Genomic DNA, 16229 nt, shown 5'->3' with positions numbered 1-16229 from the left:
AGCTATTTTATATTTCTACTTGTGTATCACTTTTAGAGTTAAAGTTAGATAAAGATGGGAGGGGGAAAGGAAGAATATGCATGGTGGATTAGTTAGACATAATAACATAGCAGCAGAGCATTTTCAAGATTGTATGTAATAAGAGGTGATAAGAACGGGTTAAGCTAAGGAGGGAAAACTTACCTTTCAAACTAATTGGAGAATGTGATTTATGATAGCTAACTAAAGGAGGGAATTATGCTTTAATATTGTGCTCAGGGGAGTGGAATCCAGATTTTGGCTTTAACCAAGTATTGCTGATGTGATATTGCTCTAATAAAGACTTTCAGGGTAAACAATGCCTCAGAGTTCTTTGAAGAGTTCATCGGGAAGCTTGACAGATGAAAATTGAAACTCTTGGAATTAAAATAGAATTCTTGAATTCTTGCACAGTGTTATATCTCTTTTGTGTTATGGCTAACACAGAAGAGATATCCAAATATAAAATAATTATATTTTCAACACTTTCATAAAAACTCCATATCAAGTGTTTTGATTAGACTCATTTTAGGTAAAACAAAGCAAACCTACCTTTTATCATCAAGAAATTATAAATTGTTAACAATAATAAAATAGGTTGTGGAATGTAAACTCATGATATTACCGGTAATTATATTATGAACATATTGTGGAAGAAATACCAGGACATAAGCATGTGTTTGTTTATCTGGCTACAAGGGGAAGAAAGTTTGGATTGATAGAATTCTCAGAGTCACAATGAAATTAGGTGGTTTCTAAATTTAATAAAATAACAAATACGTCTACAATATCTGTTACAAAAATAGATTTTTTTTCAGCTGACTGAGGGCATTATTTAAAGATGAAAGATGTTCATAAAGTAATCCCTATTTCATTAACTTTTTGATTTTTGGCTGCTGATAATATTATCTGGATAACAATATTTTTTTCTGTTCCAGATAACATTAGCTAGTATAGATGGAGAGCTTCAAAAACTTAAAGAAATGACCAATCATCAGAAAAAACGTGCAACTGAAATGATGGCATCTCTGTTAAAAGATCTTGCAGAAATAGGAATTGCAGTTGGAAATAATGATGTAAAGGTAAGCCATCTAATGAACCATTAAGATTCCAAATACATTCTGTCCCTAAGTGGCACATCCCTATCATTGTATGTCTTCTCTTTTCATTATTAATTTGTCATTAGAATACTCATTACAGTATTTCTTCATGAGAAATATTACATAAACGTATGCATTTCTTTTAAGACAATTTTAAAAGTATGCTTACCATTTCCCATGAGAGCATGTTATTTTGATGGCAATATAGCACAGTATTGATAAGCATACTGTAATTTATAAGAGTTCAACTGTAGATATTGTGAGAAGTGAAAAAAAACAGTTTTAAAACAAATACTTTTATGGAAACATTTAGTGTTAAATCATAATGCCCCAAATTTGCCAAATGGAAATGGAGTTAGATATATGTTGTACATCATTTTTGCTACAATCTCATTTAAAATAGAATTTCATAATTAAGAATACGTTTGACACTTTAATAGGAAGGAAATGGTCTGATGCTAATAATATATGAACTCGGAATAAGTTGCTGAATTATTTTATGAACTTGCAATTTTTTGGAGCTAAACAGTAGTTCTTTCTTAGCAGCCAGAAGGAACTGGTATGATAGATGAGGAATTCACAGTTGCAAGACTCTACATTAGTAAAATGAAATCTGAAGTAAAGACTATGGTAAAACGATGTAAGCAGTTAGAAAGTACGCAAATAGAAAGCAATAAGAAAATGGAAGAAAACGAAAAAGAACTAACAGCCTGTCAGCTTCGTATTTCACAGGTAATTTTGATTTTGTTTGTTAAATACTTTATAACAACCTTGTCCAATCTGATGTTCTTCAGTAGCCATCCTACCTGGGAATTTGAGGATCGTGTTTAATATAATACAAGGGCATAGGACAGGGGTGTCAAACTGCTGGCCCACAGGCCAGATACATTATAATGAAACCGCGCCCACCCCATTGCCGGCAATGGTAAAAAAAGCCACGATACTTTGCGACACATCACGTGACATTGCGAGTTTGACACACCTGGCATAGGAAAAGGAGATTAGGGTCCCCTAATTTTAAAATGGTTATTCATTTTCCATCCCATCTGCTCTTCCTGTACAGAACAGAATGTTAGCATTTTGTTGCCTATGAATGTGCTGAGTCCTTATTGGGCTTGAAAATATTTTAAAATACATTTTCTGAATGCTTGAAAATCTTGGGGTTCCTCTATATCCACTGATACTTTGTGTGCTCGATATACCATTTCTGGTACAAAAGTAATGGCTATACACTTGAAATGGAACAACTTTTTCTAAGCTGAATATTAGATTTTATTTGTTTGAACATTGTAGCTCAAATTAAGCTTGAGACCATTTTTGATGGGTTTGAACTTGGTGGAGTTTTTTACACAATTAGTATACAAAATCTCAGCAATTTTCATATTTTAAGCTTAGGTTACAGCTCTCAGCGTATGAACTGTATCTAAGCTACAGTTGTAATAAAATACCTTATTTTCCGGCGTATAAGATGACTGGGCGTATAAGACGACCCCCTACATTTCCTATTAAATTATAGGGTTTGGGCTATACTCACCATATAAGACTACCCCTCTTCCAATGCACACCAAATAAAAATTAAAAAACATCAGATTTGATTTTAATATGGTAATTTTAATTCAAATGCTTATGACATGCAGGTACTTAGTAGGAAAACTGTCACTTATAAACGTAAGGCTCCAGGTTTTCCAGCCAGCCTGCCCAGTTCCTGAGTCAAATGTGTCCTTGGAGCTAAGCAGCTGCTCTGACTGCTGCATTCCCCACCTGCCTTTCAAGTTGGGATAGATTGCAGCTGCTCTTCAACTTTAGAAGGAAAGACTCCCGGACCCCAGCCTGTAAAAAATCACAGACTGCAGCTTCTTCTCCAATTGGTCCCACTTTCCCTGCACAGACCAAATGGGAGATCTGCTCCAGGTTTTCCAGCCAGCCCTGTCCCTAAAGTTTCAGCACCCGGCGTATAAGACAACCCCTGACTTTTGAGAAGATTTTCATGGGTTAAAAAGTAGTCTTATACGCCAGAAAATACGGTATCTTATTGGCTTTTATAAGTTCAAGTTTTCTAACTAAACAAAAATATTGTAATTATAATATTCAAAGGAAATAATTGTTTCAGATGCTGGCTACTCCCAATAGTCAGAAAATATGCAAGGAATCTAGATAACTGATCTATTATTATGGCACAATGATTTTTTCTTTCCCAGAATGGCCTTAAAATCCTAATGAAAGCCTTAGTAAGCACTTTTAAGGTAGAAAGGGAATATACTTATCCCCATTTGGATAATGCAAATTGTTTTTATAATGGAGCAGTTTAAACAATGCAAGGGATTTAATAGATTTCCATATTCTTGGACTTTCTCAAGTGTAATTCCCACATTCCTATGTTACACCTTGGTGTATCATTAGTGTTTCTTAAATAAAATTCCCTCTTATGATTCACTAATAGAGCAAGGAAAATAAAGACATTAAAAATTGCTGAAACTGAATTACTTAGAGGAGAACACATTTGGCTTTGCATAATATAGATGATACAGAAAGTATTCTTAGATAAATAAACTTTATTGTCATTTTTTACTATGGGCGCATTGGCGCACATTGAAAATGAAATTTTGTTGTTGGCTCTCAAAAGTGTTGTTAGTTGCGAAGTCATGTCCGACACATCACAACCCCATGGAAAATGTTCCTCCAGGCCTTCCTGTCCTCTACCATCTTCTGGAATCCATTTAGGCTCACGCCTACTGCTTCAGTGACTCCATCCAGCCACCTCATTCTCTGTCGTCCCCTTCTTCTATTGCCCTCAATCTTTCCCAGCATTAGGCTCTTCTCCAGTGAATCCTTCCCTCTCATTAGGTGGCCAAAGTATTTGAATTTCAACTTCAGGATCTGGTCTTCTAAAGAGCAGTCAGGGTTGATCTCCTCTAGGACAAACCGGCTTGATCGCCTTGCAGTCCAAGGGACTCGCAGGAGTCTTCTCCAGCACCATAGTTCAAAGGCCTCAATTTTTTTGCACTCAGCCTTTCTTATGGTCCAACTTTCACAGCCATACATTGCAACTGGGAAGACCATAGCCTTGACTATATGCACTTTTGTTGGCAGGGTGATGTCTGCTTTTTAGTGTGCTGTCTAGATTTATTTATTTATATTTTATTTTAATCCCATTTATATCCCGCCCTTCTCCGAAGACTCAGGGCAGCTTACAATCTAAGCACAAATCAATGTGCTTAGCAATAGCCTTCATTCTATGTATATGCCTGCTTATTAGGGCTTCCGGGGGCCCCAAGCGGCATTATTACAAAGTCAGCTTATTGCCCCCAACAATCTGGGTCCTCATTTTACCTACCTCGGAAGGATGGAAGGCTGAGTCAACCTTGAGCCTGGTGGGATGCAAACCTGCACTAATTGCAGGCAGCTGGTGTTACTTAAGGAGGCATTAGCCCACTGCTCCACCAAGGCTCATTATTTGCCATGGCTTTCCTCCCCAGGAGCAAGCATCTTTTAATTTCTTGGCTACAGTCCCCGTCTACGGTGATCTTGGGGCCCAGGAAAATAAAATCTGTCACTACCTCCATTTCTTGCCCATCTATTTGCCAGGAATTGAGAGGGCTGGATAACATGATCTTGGTTTTCTTAATGGAAATATTATGTATGTGTACACTTCTCAAAAGTGTACACATACATAATATACATTTAAACATACTATATACAACATGTATAAACCTTCAACTTACTTTTTAAGTGTTCTGTAAATTGTTCAATAGATGTTTCTCCTTGATATTTTATTTAAACCATCAGTTTTCTAAATCTCTGATACATGTCTCTAATTCACTGGAATATCAATCCTATTTTCATCTTGAAGCATGAAGCCAAGATCAAATCACTTACAGAATATCTTCAGAATGTGGAACAGAAGAAAAGACAGCTTGAAGAGTCTGTGGATTCTCTTAACGAGGAGCTAGTTGGGCTCCAAACCCAAAGTATGTATTGCTTTATTTTGCTGTTTTTATGTGGATGATTAAGAACATGATTCATAAGCTGAGAAGTTGAAGTTTTAAATTATGGCAACCGGTACATCTCTACAATAAGGGAATGGTACTGTATTTGCTAGTAAGCATGTTTTAATCACATATGTAGGGGGGTATATTGATATTAAAGTGATAGATTAAGCCAGGATGACAAGTCCTCAGTTGGCTCTATAAGCTCTATAGATGACTATGAATTAATCACTTCACCTCATAGGATGATTTCATTAGAACAAGTTGGGGGAAGTTGTTATGCTTTGAGCTGGTAAAGAAAATAATATATAGGTAGTCCTTGCTTACCACCATCTGTTCAGGGTCAAATTAAAGTTATAAGGGGGCTGAACAAATGATACTTCCAAGCAATCCCTGAAGTGGCAGCCATTGCAGCCCTTATGATCAAGATTTGGGTGCTTGGCAGAGCACCCAACCTTACCAGAGGAGGGTTTCAACTTCCTCTGATGGCCTATTTCCCTTTCCATCATCTCTGCCCTTTTGACTGCACTCCACAACAATACTTCTCAGTGGTGGCGGTGGTGGGACAGATGTAGAGGCCTGGGCCCTTCAGCAGTCTCAGCTGGCTGCCACCACCCTTCAGCCTTTACTTTAATCCCAGTGGTGCTGCTGCCAAGGAGTGCTGCTTCTAGCATCACAACATGTGGGCCAGAGTGCAAAGCTCTATCTGCCCCTATCGTCTGTGCTTCACAGGCCTGCTGCATGCACTTGACTTGCCCTGTCTTCCCTTATTGCTGATGTTTGCCTGGTCTTATGCAAGGCAACTGCTGACCAGCCAGAGCCTCTTCCCACGTCTACTCATGTTGTTCCTCAAACAGCACATGCCCTCCTCATGTTGCTTTGGAAGGCTTGGAGAAAATTGAAAAGGCAGAGGAGGCAGTCCCTTACCTTACCAAGGCTCAGGGAAGAGAGTAAGCCAGGAATGGCTTGGACTGGGGTTGGCCCATGGCTAACAGCCACTGGGATTCTCTTAACAATGGTAATGGGGATTGCTGGGATTACTGTTGTTAAGTGATCCAGTCAAATGATGTCATGGTTTACGATAGTTTCACTTAGTGATTGAAATTCTACTTTAATTACTGTCATAATTCAAGGACCTATAACTCCAATGAATAAATTTTTTGTGTGAAAGACAGGTTGACTAGTGAATTTCTTAGAAATATCTACTAAAGCAGAATTCCTTAATGGGTTGCCCGCTAGTTTGATCATTCAGGATAATTATATTTATGTAAGGTACAAGTATTAGAGGACTTTTTATACTATCTGATCATGAGTTTTAAAGATGAGTTTCTCCCCTTTCTTTACTAGAAAAAGTTCATGAAATGGAGAAGGAACATCTGAACAAAGTTCAGACTGCAAATGAGGTCAAGGCAAGTCAACCAACATTTTAATTTTTTTAAAATGAATTAAATTCAATGTTTGTCCTTATGCTGTAAAATAACCAGAATATGTGATTCTTCAGCAAGCAGTTGAGCAGCAAATCCAAAGTCACCGTGAGACTCATCAGAAGCAGATTAGCAGCTTGAGAGATGAGATTGAGGCAAAAGAAAAATTAATTACTGATTTGCAAGAGTAAGTTTTGCACACTGCTTTGTTGTAATGAGTGGGATTGGTGGGAATAACTTATTTTTGCTTATGAAATAGATTTTTAAGTGCACTATGTTCTTTTATTTTACATACTTACATATTCAGCCTTTTTTAGGAGGTGGATAAAACTTTGGTAACCACAGTGGCCAGAAACATCTTTTCTATATTCATTGTTTTCACTTTTGCAGTTTTTCCTCCCAAAATTAAAAAGCATAGTAGAAATAAAATAAAACATCCACTTCAAAGAAACAATGACATACTTCAAGTCTAGGTATCAGAATGGGTTCTTGTTCAGAACTGGATCTATTCCATCTTTTCACCTGATTTGATTGAAGGATTTGGAATTGGTTAAGATAGGGGTCTCCAACCTATGGTTTGTGGCACACTGATGGTCCGTGGCCTACTGGTCACTGGGCCACAGGACAAGCTGGCCAGTACGCGCACTCACCCCCACTGGCACTAGAGCTTGCAGACCATTTGTGCATGTGAGGGTGGCTAGTACCTGTGCAAGTGGGGCCAGTAGCATGCACGGGTTGTGCAGCCCGCTGGCTCAGGCGCACAGCACTAATAGAAGTGGCAAGCGCAAGTGTGCATGCGCAAACCAGCCACTAGCTATGGAGGTTGCGCAGCTCATTTGCACATGTACACAGTGCTAGTGGAGGCAGCGGCTAGCACCTGCACGCAAGCGCAAATGGGGCTACTAGTGCCATCCAGGTGCACGCTGCCCTGTTTGCACACAGCCCTGTTCGCGTGGGTACAAATTTCCCAGCTGCTCCCTTTCCCTCTGGGCTGCCAGCATGAAAAGGTTGGTGACCTCTGGGTTAAGGAACATAGTTCATCTGCAGGAAGTGATAATAAATATTTGTATCCATCAGCATGGAGAACAACGCTAAATGCAAGATAAAGCAGAAACCATCACTTCTGCTCTCACCTTGCAAAGTGAATTGAATTTCCCTGTTGGAGGGAAGCATGACTGATGAAATGGCAGGAGCTGCTTACAGTTTCCAAGTAAGAGAAAGTGTGAAACAGCAACTAAAGATTTCTTCCTTCCTTTGCTTTTTTTGTGATGAGAGAAGGCATGCAGCAAATGAAGACATATTATGAAGGGAGAAGGTCAGTGCTCTCCTGCCCCATTGGAAAGGGTATGACGTTTTGAAGGAAAGTCTGCAGGACTTTCCACTTCAATGCCCTTTTCTGTCTTGCCAGCCTGCATTTCCCCCCAGTTAACCTTGTAGGATCTTTGAGCAAATTGATTTCAAGAGTGGTTGTACTTGATTTGTGCCACTTTATGTGTTTTGGCTAAGATGTGAACAAGCCAAACAGTTTTCTTGGAAATATTGGATTTGAGGTACAGGTCTTGCTGCAGATAACATGGAGGAGGCTTGATTGAGACTTTGTCAGTTAAGATGGGCATTAACTTCCACATTCCTACTGTACTATAATATAACAATTTTTATTTAAAATCGACTAAGTTCATCTGGTAGCTCAGAAGTGTAAGGGTTTAAACCAGTTATCATCTAGTTCTAAAATAAGTATTAGGGCCTGTATGGTTGATTGTCATCTTGATTTTGAAATAAAAAATTGGTAATCAGTTTAATATGTCACAAAATAAATAATCACCCTTGTTCCACGTCACTTAATTTTTGTTCTGTGTTCAGTCAAAATCAGAAGATAATACTAGAACAGGAACGGCTCAAAATTGAACATGATAAGCTGAAAACTGTGGATCAGGACAAAAGCAAGAAATTGCATGAACTTACGTAAGTAAAGACAATTTATAATATAATAAAAATTTGTCAATGCTGTTCATTTTGGTATACTTTTCAAGAAATTGGCTTCCAGGCCTGTGAATTCTAATTTGAGATACTGTGTTCTTTTACCATCTTATATTTTCCTACAAATGGTTGTTACTTAGAAAATATTTTCAAACTAATTTAAAAGCTTTTGTTCTTAGAAGTTCTGGAACTTATTTAGAACTGGATTTTAATAAAAATTAAATTTTTGTTCATTATCTTTCTCTTACAAAGAAAGATAGAAAAGATATAGCTTGTCCTTAATAATTGCTAGTATGCCAAGTTTAGGTTTTTTTAGTTCTGAGATAGAAGAAGAGTGTAATTACTGAGTTTTGGCAGGTGGCTGATTGTGCCATTCTTCCAACAATATAATTGTTTTAAAGATGGATTATTTTGCATTTGTTCCATTACATTTCATGCAATATACATACATGCTTCTGCAATATTTATTGCAAGTGCATATGTTAAATAATATAGATAAAATGCCAAATGATTTCATTTGTTTGATAGCTTCCAAACTATTGTGGAATTCCTTCTGTACAAAGGAGGTCAACATTGTTTTTTTAATCAATATTTTTCTTATGTAAATCAAAGTTTAAAATGTGGAATCTATTTATATGTTTAATGTAGTAGTTTAGGTTTTATTTTTCATATTATTTAAAAGTCCCCAGAGAGTTGAGAACAAGTACTAAAAGTTTAATAAATTTTAATTGATGATTTCAGTGTAATGCAAGATAGAAGAGAGCAAGCAAGGCAAGACCTAAAAGGTTTAGAGGAGACTGTGGTAAGCTGTATATTCTGAAAACAATCTTTGAAATTCTTGAACTACTTTACCAAGAGTAGTCTTAATTCTAATACTCTTATGCTGTTAGGCCAAAGAACTTCAGACTCTGCATAATCTCAGAAAACTCTTTGTTCAAGATTTGGCCACCAGGGTTAAAAAGGTAATGTCACAATTAGTTCTTTATTTAAAAATGAATTTAATATTTTGGATTTTCATTCTGCAAGAATCTGAACTGCAACCATATCTCTCCTTATCAAAGAGTGCAGAGATTGATTCAGATGATACTGGTGGGAGTGCTGCTCAGAAACAGAAGATTTCTTTTCTAGAGAACAACCTTGAACAGCTCACAAAAGTCCACAAACAGGTAAAATGTGATAACCTTATATTTTTGTTTGCAATATTTAAAAGAGCTAGATTAACAATGATTTTATAAAATTTTGTAGCTTTATTCTCTAACAACAACATTCTTACACAGCTTCCTAAATAAACCTCAGTAACACAATGGGGTGGTCACTGACCTCAAGTCAGACATCTTAGAATGTGAAGTGAAATGGGCCTTAGGAAATTTCACATGCTAGTAAAGTTATGGTTAAAATCCTACAAGCTAGATTCCAGCAGTATGTGGATCGAGAACTACCGGAAGTACAGGCAGGATTTTGAAGAGGCAGAGGAATTAGAGATCAAATTGCTGGATCATGGAGAAAGCTAGGGAGTTCCAGAAAAACATCTACTTCTGCTTCATTGATTATGCTAAAGTCTTTGACTGTGTGGATCACAACAAAGTGGCAAGTTCTTAAAGAGATGGGAGTACCAGACCATCTTATTTGTCTCTTGAGAAACCTATATGCGGGTCAAGAAGCAACATTGAGAACTGGACATGGAACCACTGATTGGTTCAAAACTGGGAAAGGAGTCCGGCAAGGCTGTATACTGTCACCCTGCCTATTTAACTTAAATGCATAGCACATCATGAGAAAGGCAGGGCTAGATTAATTAAAAGTTGGAATTAAGATTGCCAGGAGAAATATCAACAACCTAAGATATGCAGATGATACCATAAAAATGGCAGAAAGTGAAGAGGAACTAAAGAGCCTCTTGATGTGGGTGAAGAAGGAGAATACAAAAGTGGGTTTGAAACTCAGCATTAAGAAAACGAATATCATGGCATCCGGCTCTCTCAATTCCTGGCAAATAGATGGGGAAGAAATGGAGGTAGTGACAGATTTTATTTTCCTGGGCTCCAAGATCACCACAGATGGGGACTGCAGCTAAGAAATTAAAAGACGCTTGCTCCTGGGGAGGAAAGCTATGGCAAATCTAGACAGCATACTAAAAAGCAGACATCACCCTGCCAACAAAAGACCATGGTTTTCCCAGTTGCCAATGTATAGCTGTGAAAGTTGGACCATAAGAAAGGCTGAGCGCCAAAGAATTGAGGCCTTTGAACTATGGTGCTGGAGAAGACTCCTGCGAGTCCCTTTGACTGCAAGGCAATCAAACCGGTCAGACCTAGAGGAGATCAACCCTAACTGCTCTTTAGAAGGCCAGATCATGAAGGTGAAACTCAAATACTTTGGCCACCTAATGAGAAGGAAGGACTCACTGGAGAAGAGCCTAATGCTGGGAAAGATTGAGGGCAATAGAAGAAGGGGATGATAGAGAATGAGGTGGTTGGATGGAGTCACTGAAGCAGTAGGCATGAGCTTAAATGGACCAGAAGATGGTAGAGGACAGGAAGTCCTGGAGGAATATTTTCCATGGGGTTGTGATGGGTCGGACACGACTTTGTAACTAACAACAACAAAGAAAGATCTATGAATATATCAAATGTCATTAGCAAAGACTCAGCATTAGTGGATCAGCTCTACATATAATGTTCCCCCCATCACATGGCAATCAATCAACATCTAGTTAAACTGGAATTACCTCCTTATTAACAATTAGAATCCAAAAGGAACTAGCATGCAATTAGAGAAAGAGAACTACTTCTCCCAGTCTACAATTTTGACAATTTATTTATTTTCTGAGCTGTCAGTTTGTGTTAATAGATAGTATAGATTTCAACCTTCAGAATCAATTTGGATAAGATAGTTTGGGATTTGTGGGGATTCCAATTTAGGACTTAAGCAGCTTTTGGAGTTGCTGGTGGAAGAGGGGCTTGGATAAAATATCTTAAGGGAATCAAATGGAAAAAACAATAATAATATGTTTATGATTGATTCATTTGTGTTGATTTTATTAGAATGTCAAACATTTTGTGTGATAGAAATGGTTTACTGGATACTTATTATAAATTGTCAATAATCTGTAAAATTTGTTGCACAAATTCACCTGGATTGTTCTCTCTCTCTCTCTCTCTCTCTCTCTCTCTCTCTCTCTCTCTCTCTCTCTCTCTCTCTCTCTCTCCCTCCCTCTCCCTCTCCCTCTCCCTCTCCCTCTCCCTCTCCCTCTCCCTCTACCTACCTACCTACCTACCTATCTATGTCCAGTTGGTACGTGATAATGCAGATCTTCGTTGTGAACTTCCAAAACTGGAGAAACGGCTTAGAGCTACGGCTGAAAGAGTTAAAGCTTTGGAATCAGCATTAAAAGAAGCAAAAGAGAACGCTTCCCGAGATCGCAAGCGATACCAGCAAGAAGTAGACCGAATTAAAGAAGCAGTGAGATCAAAGAACATGATCAGAAAGGCACATTCAGCACAGATTGGTAAGTAGAACAAATGAAGCATAAACATGATGTGCTTACACACAGAAATTTTAAAATAATGGAATATAACAAATGTGCATATTATTGGACTGTTAATCCCTTAATTTTACTTGGGTTGTTGTGGGACAAATTTTGAAGGTCTCAAAATATGTTTTGTGTATAGCAATAATTTAAATACAGCAAGTGTTTTTTACAGTACAAAGGAATTGAATGACTTGTACTTACAGTTAAAAGTACGGCACAAAAGGAAAGGGAAATGGAAGAGGAGAGAAAAACACTAATTCTTTTACTAGAATCCAGTACAGAAAAGCTGGTGGCCTTTGGCACAATAGAGGGAATTGGACATTCAGGGAGAACTGAATCCAACAGCATGGAAAATCTATGATTGCCTGAAAAATTAGGTTTTACCTAATTTTAACTGAACCTCTTGGTATTCACATTTTCACATCTTGGTATGCAAACGTTCTTTAATGTTTATGGATTGTAAAGAACAGAATGCTTCCTTTCTCTCCCCCTTCCCCCAAAAGAGCTTTATATAACTGAAGTAGGATATAACCTCAGTAAGTAAAAATAAATCTCACTTCAGAAAAGAACCTCGCACTCCTTGAAAATATTGTGGGATACAGCACATAGAAATAAGGCTTGCCAGTGGAAACAGAAGCTAGTGTAACACACACACACACACACACACACACACACACACACACACACACAGTATTTGCTGCTTTATCTACCAAAATCTGATAGTGTGATGCTGTCTTGTACCTATTGGAGCACTCATGTAAAAATCTTTTTTAATATCCTGCATTTCAATTTTTTTTACAATGCATCATAGAATATGTCATTCCACATTAAATATAAACATAAAACCCCCATCATTTTGTGACACATCAAGATATGTTTTTCGTGTCTAGCATTACCTACCTTAGATATATGTAATAACTAGCTCACAGCAGTATAAACCTTAATGGCCAGTCCTGAAGACACTGAAAGTCCCTTAGTCCATTGGACAAAGGAACCTATAATAGGAAAAAAGAAAGCAAAAATTAGTTAATTACAAATATTCAATTTATTGTAAAGAGCAATCTTCAACTGAAATATGTTGAAATACTTTTCTGGAACTTAAATGTTTCTTGCTTCCATTTAATCTCTCATTGATCACATTTTAATTTGTCACATAGCCTTGCTTTATCCTTTACACTTTTTTTTCATATAGCTAAGCCTATTCGTCCTGGTCAGCATCCAGCTGCTTCTCCAACTCATCCAAATGCAATTCGTGGTGGAACTGCTTTTACCCAAAATAGTCAGCCAGTTGCTGTACGTGGAGGTGGAGCTCGGCAAGAGAAAGCATGAATTTTGATGATCAAGGTTGGTTGATTACTTTAAACTGGTAGTTTACAAAAAGCAATGAATTAAAAAGATACCAGAATTGTGCACTAGGGTTAGAATCATATAATCATTACTGACGTGGAGATTGTATATTTAATGAATAAACGTATATAGTTATGAATATTTGTGTAAAATTACACTTTGGAGACTAACAATTACAAGCATGTTTCATTTATGCATGTTCTTTGGTTATTTCTAGATGGTGAGAAGTACATACAACATGATCAAAATTGGATATTCCGCAATGAGAGTCATTCCTTGAAAATTAGAAAATTATATAAATTTGTACCATCTGTACAGCTCTCCTCATTTTTGGATTTGGCTAATGGAATCCCAGCAAATTAGAATTCTTTTTTCTTTTTTGGAAAATTGACGTATAACTTAAAATGTAGGTCTCATTACATGATCTGTCGTTCACGTCTTAAATTTAGTCTGCACTGTGCCAAGTTGAATGTATGTTAAGCAACATCTTAAAATTTCCTAGTTTAATTTATGTATATTTAATGGTCTTAGGAAGTGTGGAGCTATGTTGAAATAAGTTTTAAACTTTACCACTTTAATTACACTACTTGACTCACTCCTGAATTAGAACAACACTGTACATTAATTTTGCCTATATGGCTGTACATTAATTTTGCCTGTGTGGCTGTATAGAGACTAAGACTAAAATTATTTGTACAGTGTGAAATTACTGAGATGTACTTATGACGACTGTTGCCTTTAGGCACTGAACTCTCAAAAACATAGAACTAAGAAAGTGTTTTTGTAAGGCTATGTAACTGTTTAGTTAAATATCTCTTACAGTTAATACTGTGTATAGCAAGTAGTAAATATAGATTGGCATGGAAAGATTTGGCAATGACTTTAATTTGTCCTATTCCTGACTATACACAGAATAGCATGATGAGATGAAAACGTTCTGCTTCTTCTTGATGAGCCTATCCCTATCCAATCATCAGAGCTGTATAAATTTGGAGGAGAAATCGGGAAATTATTTTGCATTATTTTTATTTCTTACTGTAATAAACTTTATTCTATAAGTAAACTATACAATGCTCTGTAAATGACAGTTTAGAGTAGTCTGCAAACTACAAATTTGATTTAAAACTCAAAAATAAGAATGGATTCATTAGTTGTCAGCAAACTAAAAAACAGGAGCAAAGTTAATTATTTAAAAAGACCAGAAATATTAGATGACTATGGAAATTGAGATGAACTTTCACTGTAATTAATTTTAAATTTAGATTTCTGTAAATGTATGTTTTCCAAACATCTTGTCAGACAAATTAATTACTCTTCTATTAGTTTTTACAAAAAATCCCAAGCCCTGTTTTTTAAAAACGAGAGTTTTACCCTATAGAATGGCACTTCAGGAAGTTCAAATAATACCTTTAATAGGAACTTCCTGCATGATAAATTCTAAAGAATTTAGAAGGCTTTCTCATAACAATCATAAGGTTTGTAGGAGTAGAAGAATAAACTACAGCAGTGGAGATGCTAAATAACTGCTTTCCTGGAATGCATTTAATGCTAGTTTTATATCTTGCTACAGTAAGTTCACAAGCACTTGGGGATAAAGGTTTTCTGAAGATTTCTATGACTTAACTTTTTTTACAAATTAAAGTATTTATATTATGATGAAGCTTAAAGATAGAAAAATTAGGCTTTTTCCCAATAACCTCTCATTTGTGATTTTAAAAATAATTTCTAGAGTCTGGATTTTGTTCTTAATCAGCCAAACTGTTGTTAGTTTTGGAATTGACCTAACGCAGTATTGTGTTTAAAATCAACCCTCCAGACATAAGATGAAAAGACCTCTGCAACATAAGATAGGACTTGTACAAAGGGAAATGCATATTTAAGTAATAGTTCTTAGTATTTTCAGTTGCAATAGCCTATGTCACTTTCTCAACAGTAACTATAATGTTCTAATCCCGATTCAGTTTGCACAATTCAAATTTGATTTCTTGGCAGGATATGAAGCAGGATATTTTCTCATGGTTGTTTATGGTAGTTTCATTCCTGTAAGTAATGTATCACAGGTTTTGGTGCTGATATGGCTGTGTAAATTAAATAAACTGTACCTAGCATGTACCTCAATATGTACATTTTTTATACCTGGAGGGTTTTTTATTTTAATCCAATATGAAGTTTACTAAGAATTGCAACTTAGACTTTCAAAACAACTCCCTTTTAATTCTTTGGATCACCTGTGGTATGTTGCATGACAGCACAACTGATGGTTTTGCAAATTTAAAATCTTCAGTCTACATTAGAAATGTTAAATGCATTGAAGTTTCAATTTATGGTCCTTGAGTTTTCTGTTTCTCTAACTCATTTTCTAAAAATGGCTTAGGATAAGAGTTGAGTAACATGGAAGACACTATTTATGGAGATAAACTAAATAATCTCCCTAACTTTACTGATAACAATTATCTCTAATTTAGACATGAAATGAAAGAGTTAGCCTATTGGCACATTGGTTTATTCTCAGTATATTAGGATAAATAAATGATTTGTTGGACAGGATGCCATATAGCTAACTACTTGCATGCTGTAAATGTTTTGTGTCTCAAATAAAGAAAATCTTTGAATTCTAGTGAAATTAATTGAGATGTAATTTAATTCTCAAGTAGAATCTCTCATGACATATTAATATGTACAGTAGTGTAGTAAGGATTCATATTTATTACAACCAATATTCTGCTAAGATTAATTCTGGAAAGAGTCTTCAATAGCAAGCATAAAATTTTCTCCTCACTGCAAAGGGGAATTCGTATTCAACAATACATAATTTTGTATGGATACTTACAGAATCACTGTGTAC

General features: G+C 36.4%; 1 protein-coding gene across 5 annotated transcripts in view; it reads left to right on the top strand.

The window, feature by feature from the left end:
• The window catches only part of KIF5B (kinesin family member 5B), a 48555-nt gene extending 32554 nt beyond the window's left edge, over nt 1–16001 (top strand). For 4 of the 5 annotated variants that reach the window (XM_083376209.1, XM_083376212.1, XM_083376211.1 and 1 more), the window contains 12 exons: nt 957–1100; nt 1662–1850; nt 4969–5086; nt 6452–6513; nt 6606–6715; nt 8389–8490; nt 9247–9307; nt 9396–9467; nt 9567–9671; nt 11797–12013; nt 13230–13381; nt 13602–16001. In XM_083376209.1, coding sequence (XP_083232335.1) covers nt 957–1100; nt 1662–1850; nt 4969–5086; nt 6452–6513; nt 6606–6715; nt 8389–8490; nt 9247–9307; nt 9396–9467; nt 9567–9671; nt 11797–12013; nt 13230–13366 — 1317 coding nt within the window. In that variant the 3' untranslated portion in view covers nt 13367–13381; nt 13602–16001. The remainder of the gene's footprint in view (nt 1–956; nt 1101–1661; nt 1851–4968; nt 5087–6451; nt 6514–6605; nt 6716–8388; nt 8491–9246; nt 9308–9395; nt 9468–9566; nt 9672–11796; nt 12014–13229; nt 13382–13601) is intronic. The other variant, XM_083376210.1, reaches the window with a different exon arrangement.
• The last annotated feature ends 228 nt before the right edge of the window (nt 16002–16229 follow it).

This window comes from Vipera ursinii (assembly GCF_947247035.1).
Source record: "Vipera ursinii genome assembly, chromosome: Z".
NCBI lineage: Eukaryota > Metazoa > Chordata > Lepidosauria > Squamata > Viperidae > Vipera > Vipera ursinii.
This window is presented reverse-complemented; position numbering and strand designations above follow the sequence as displayed.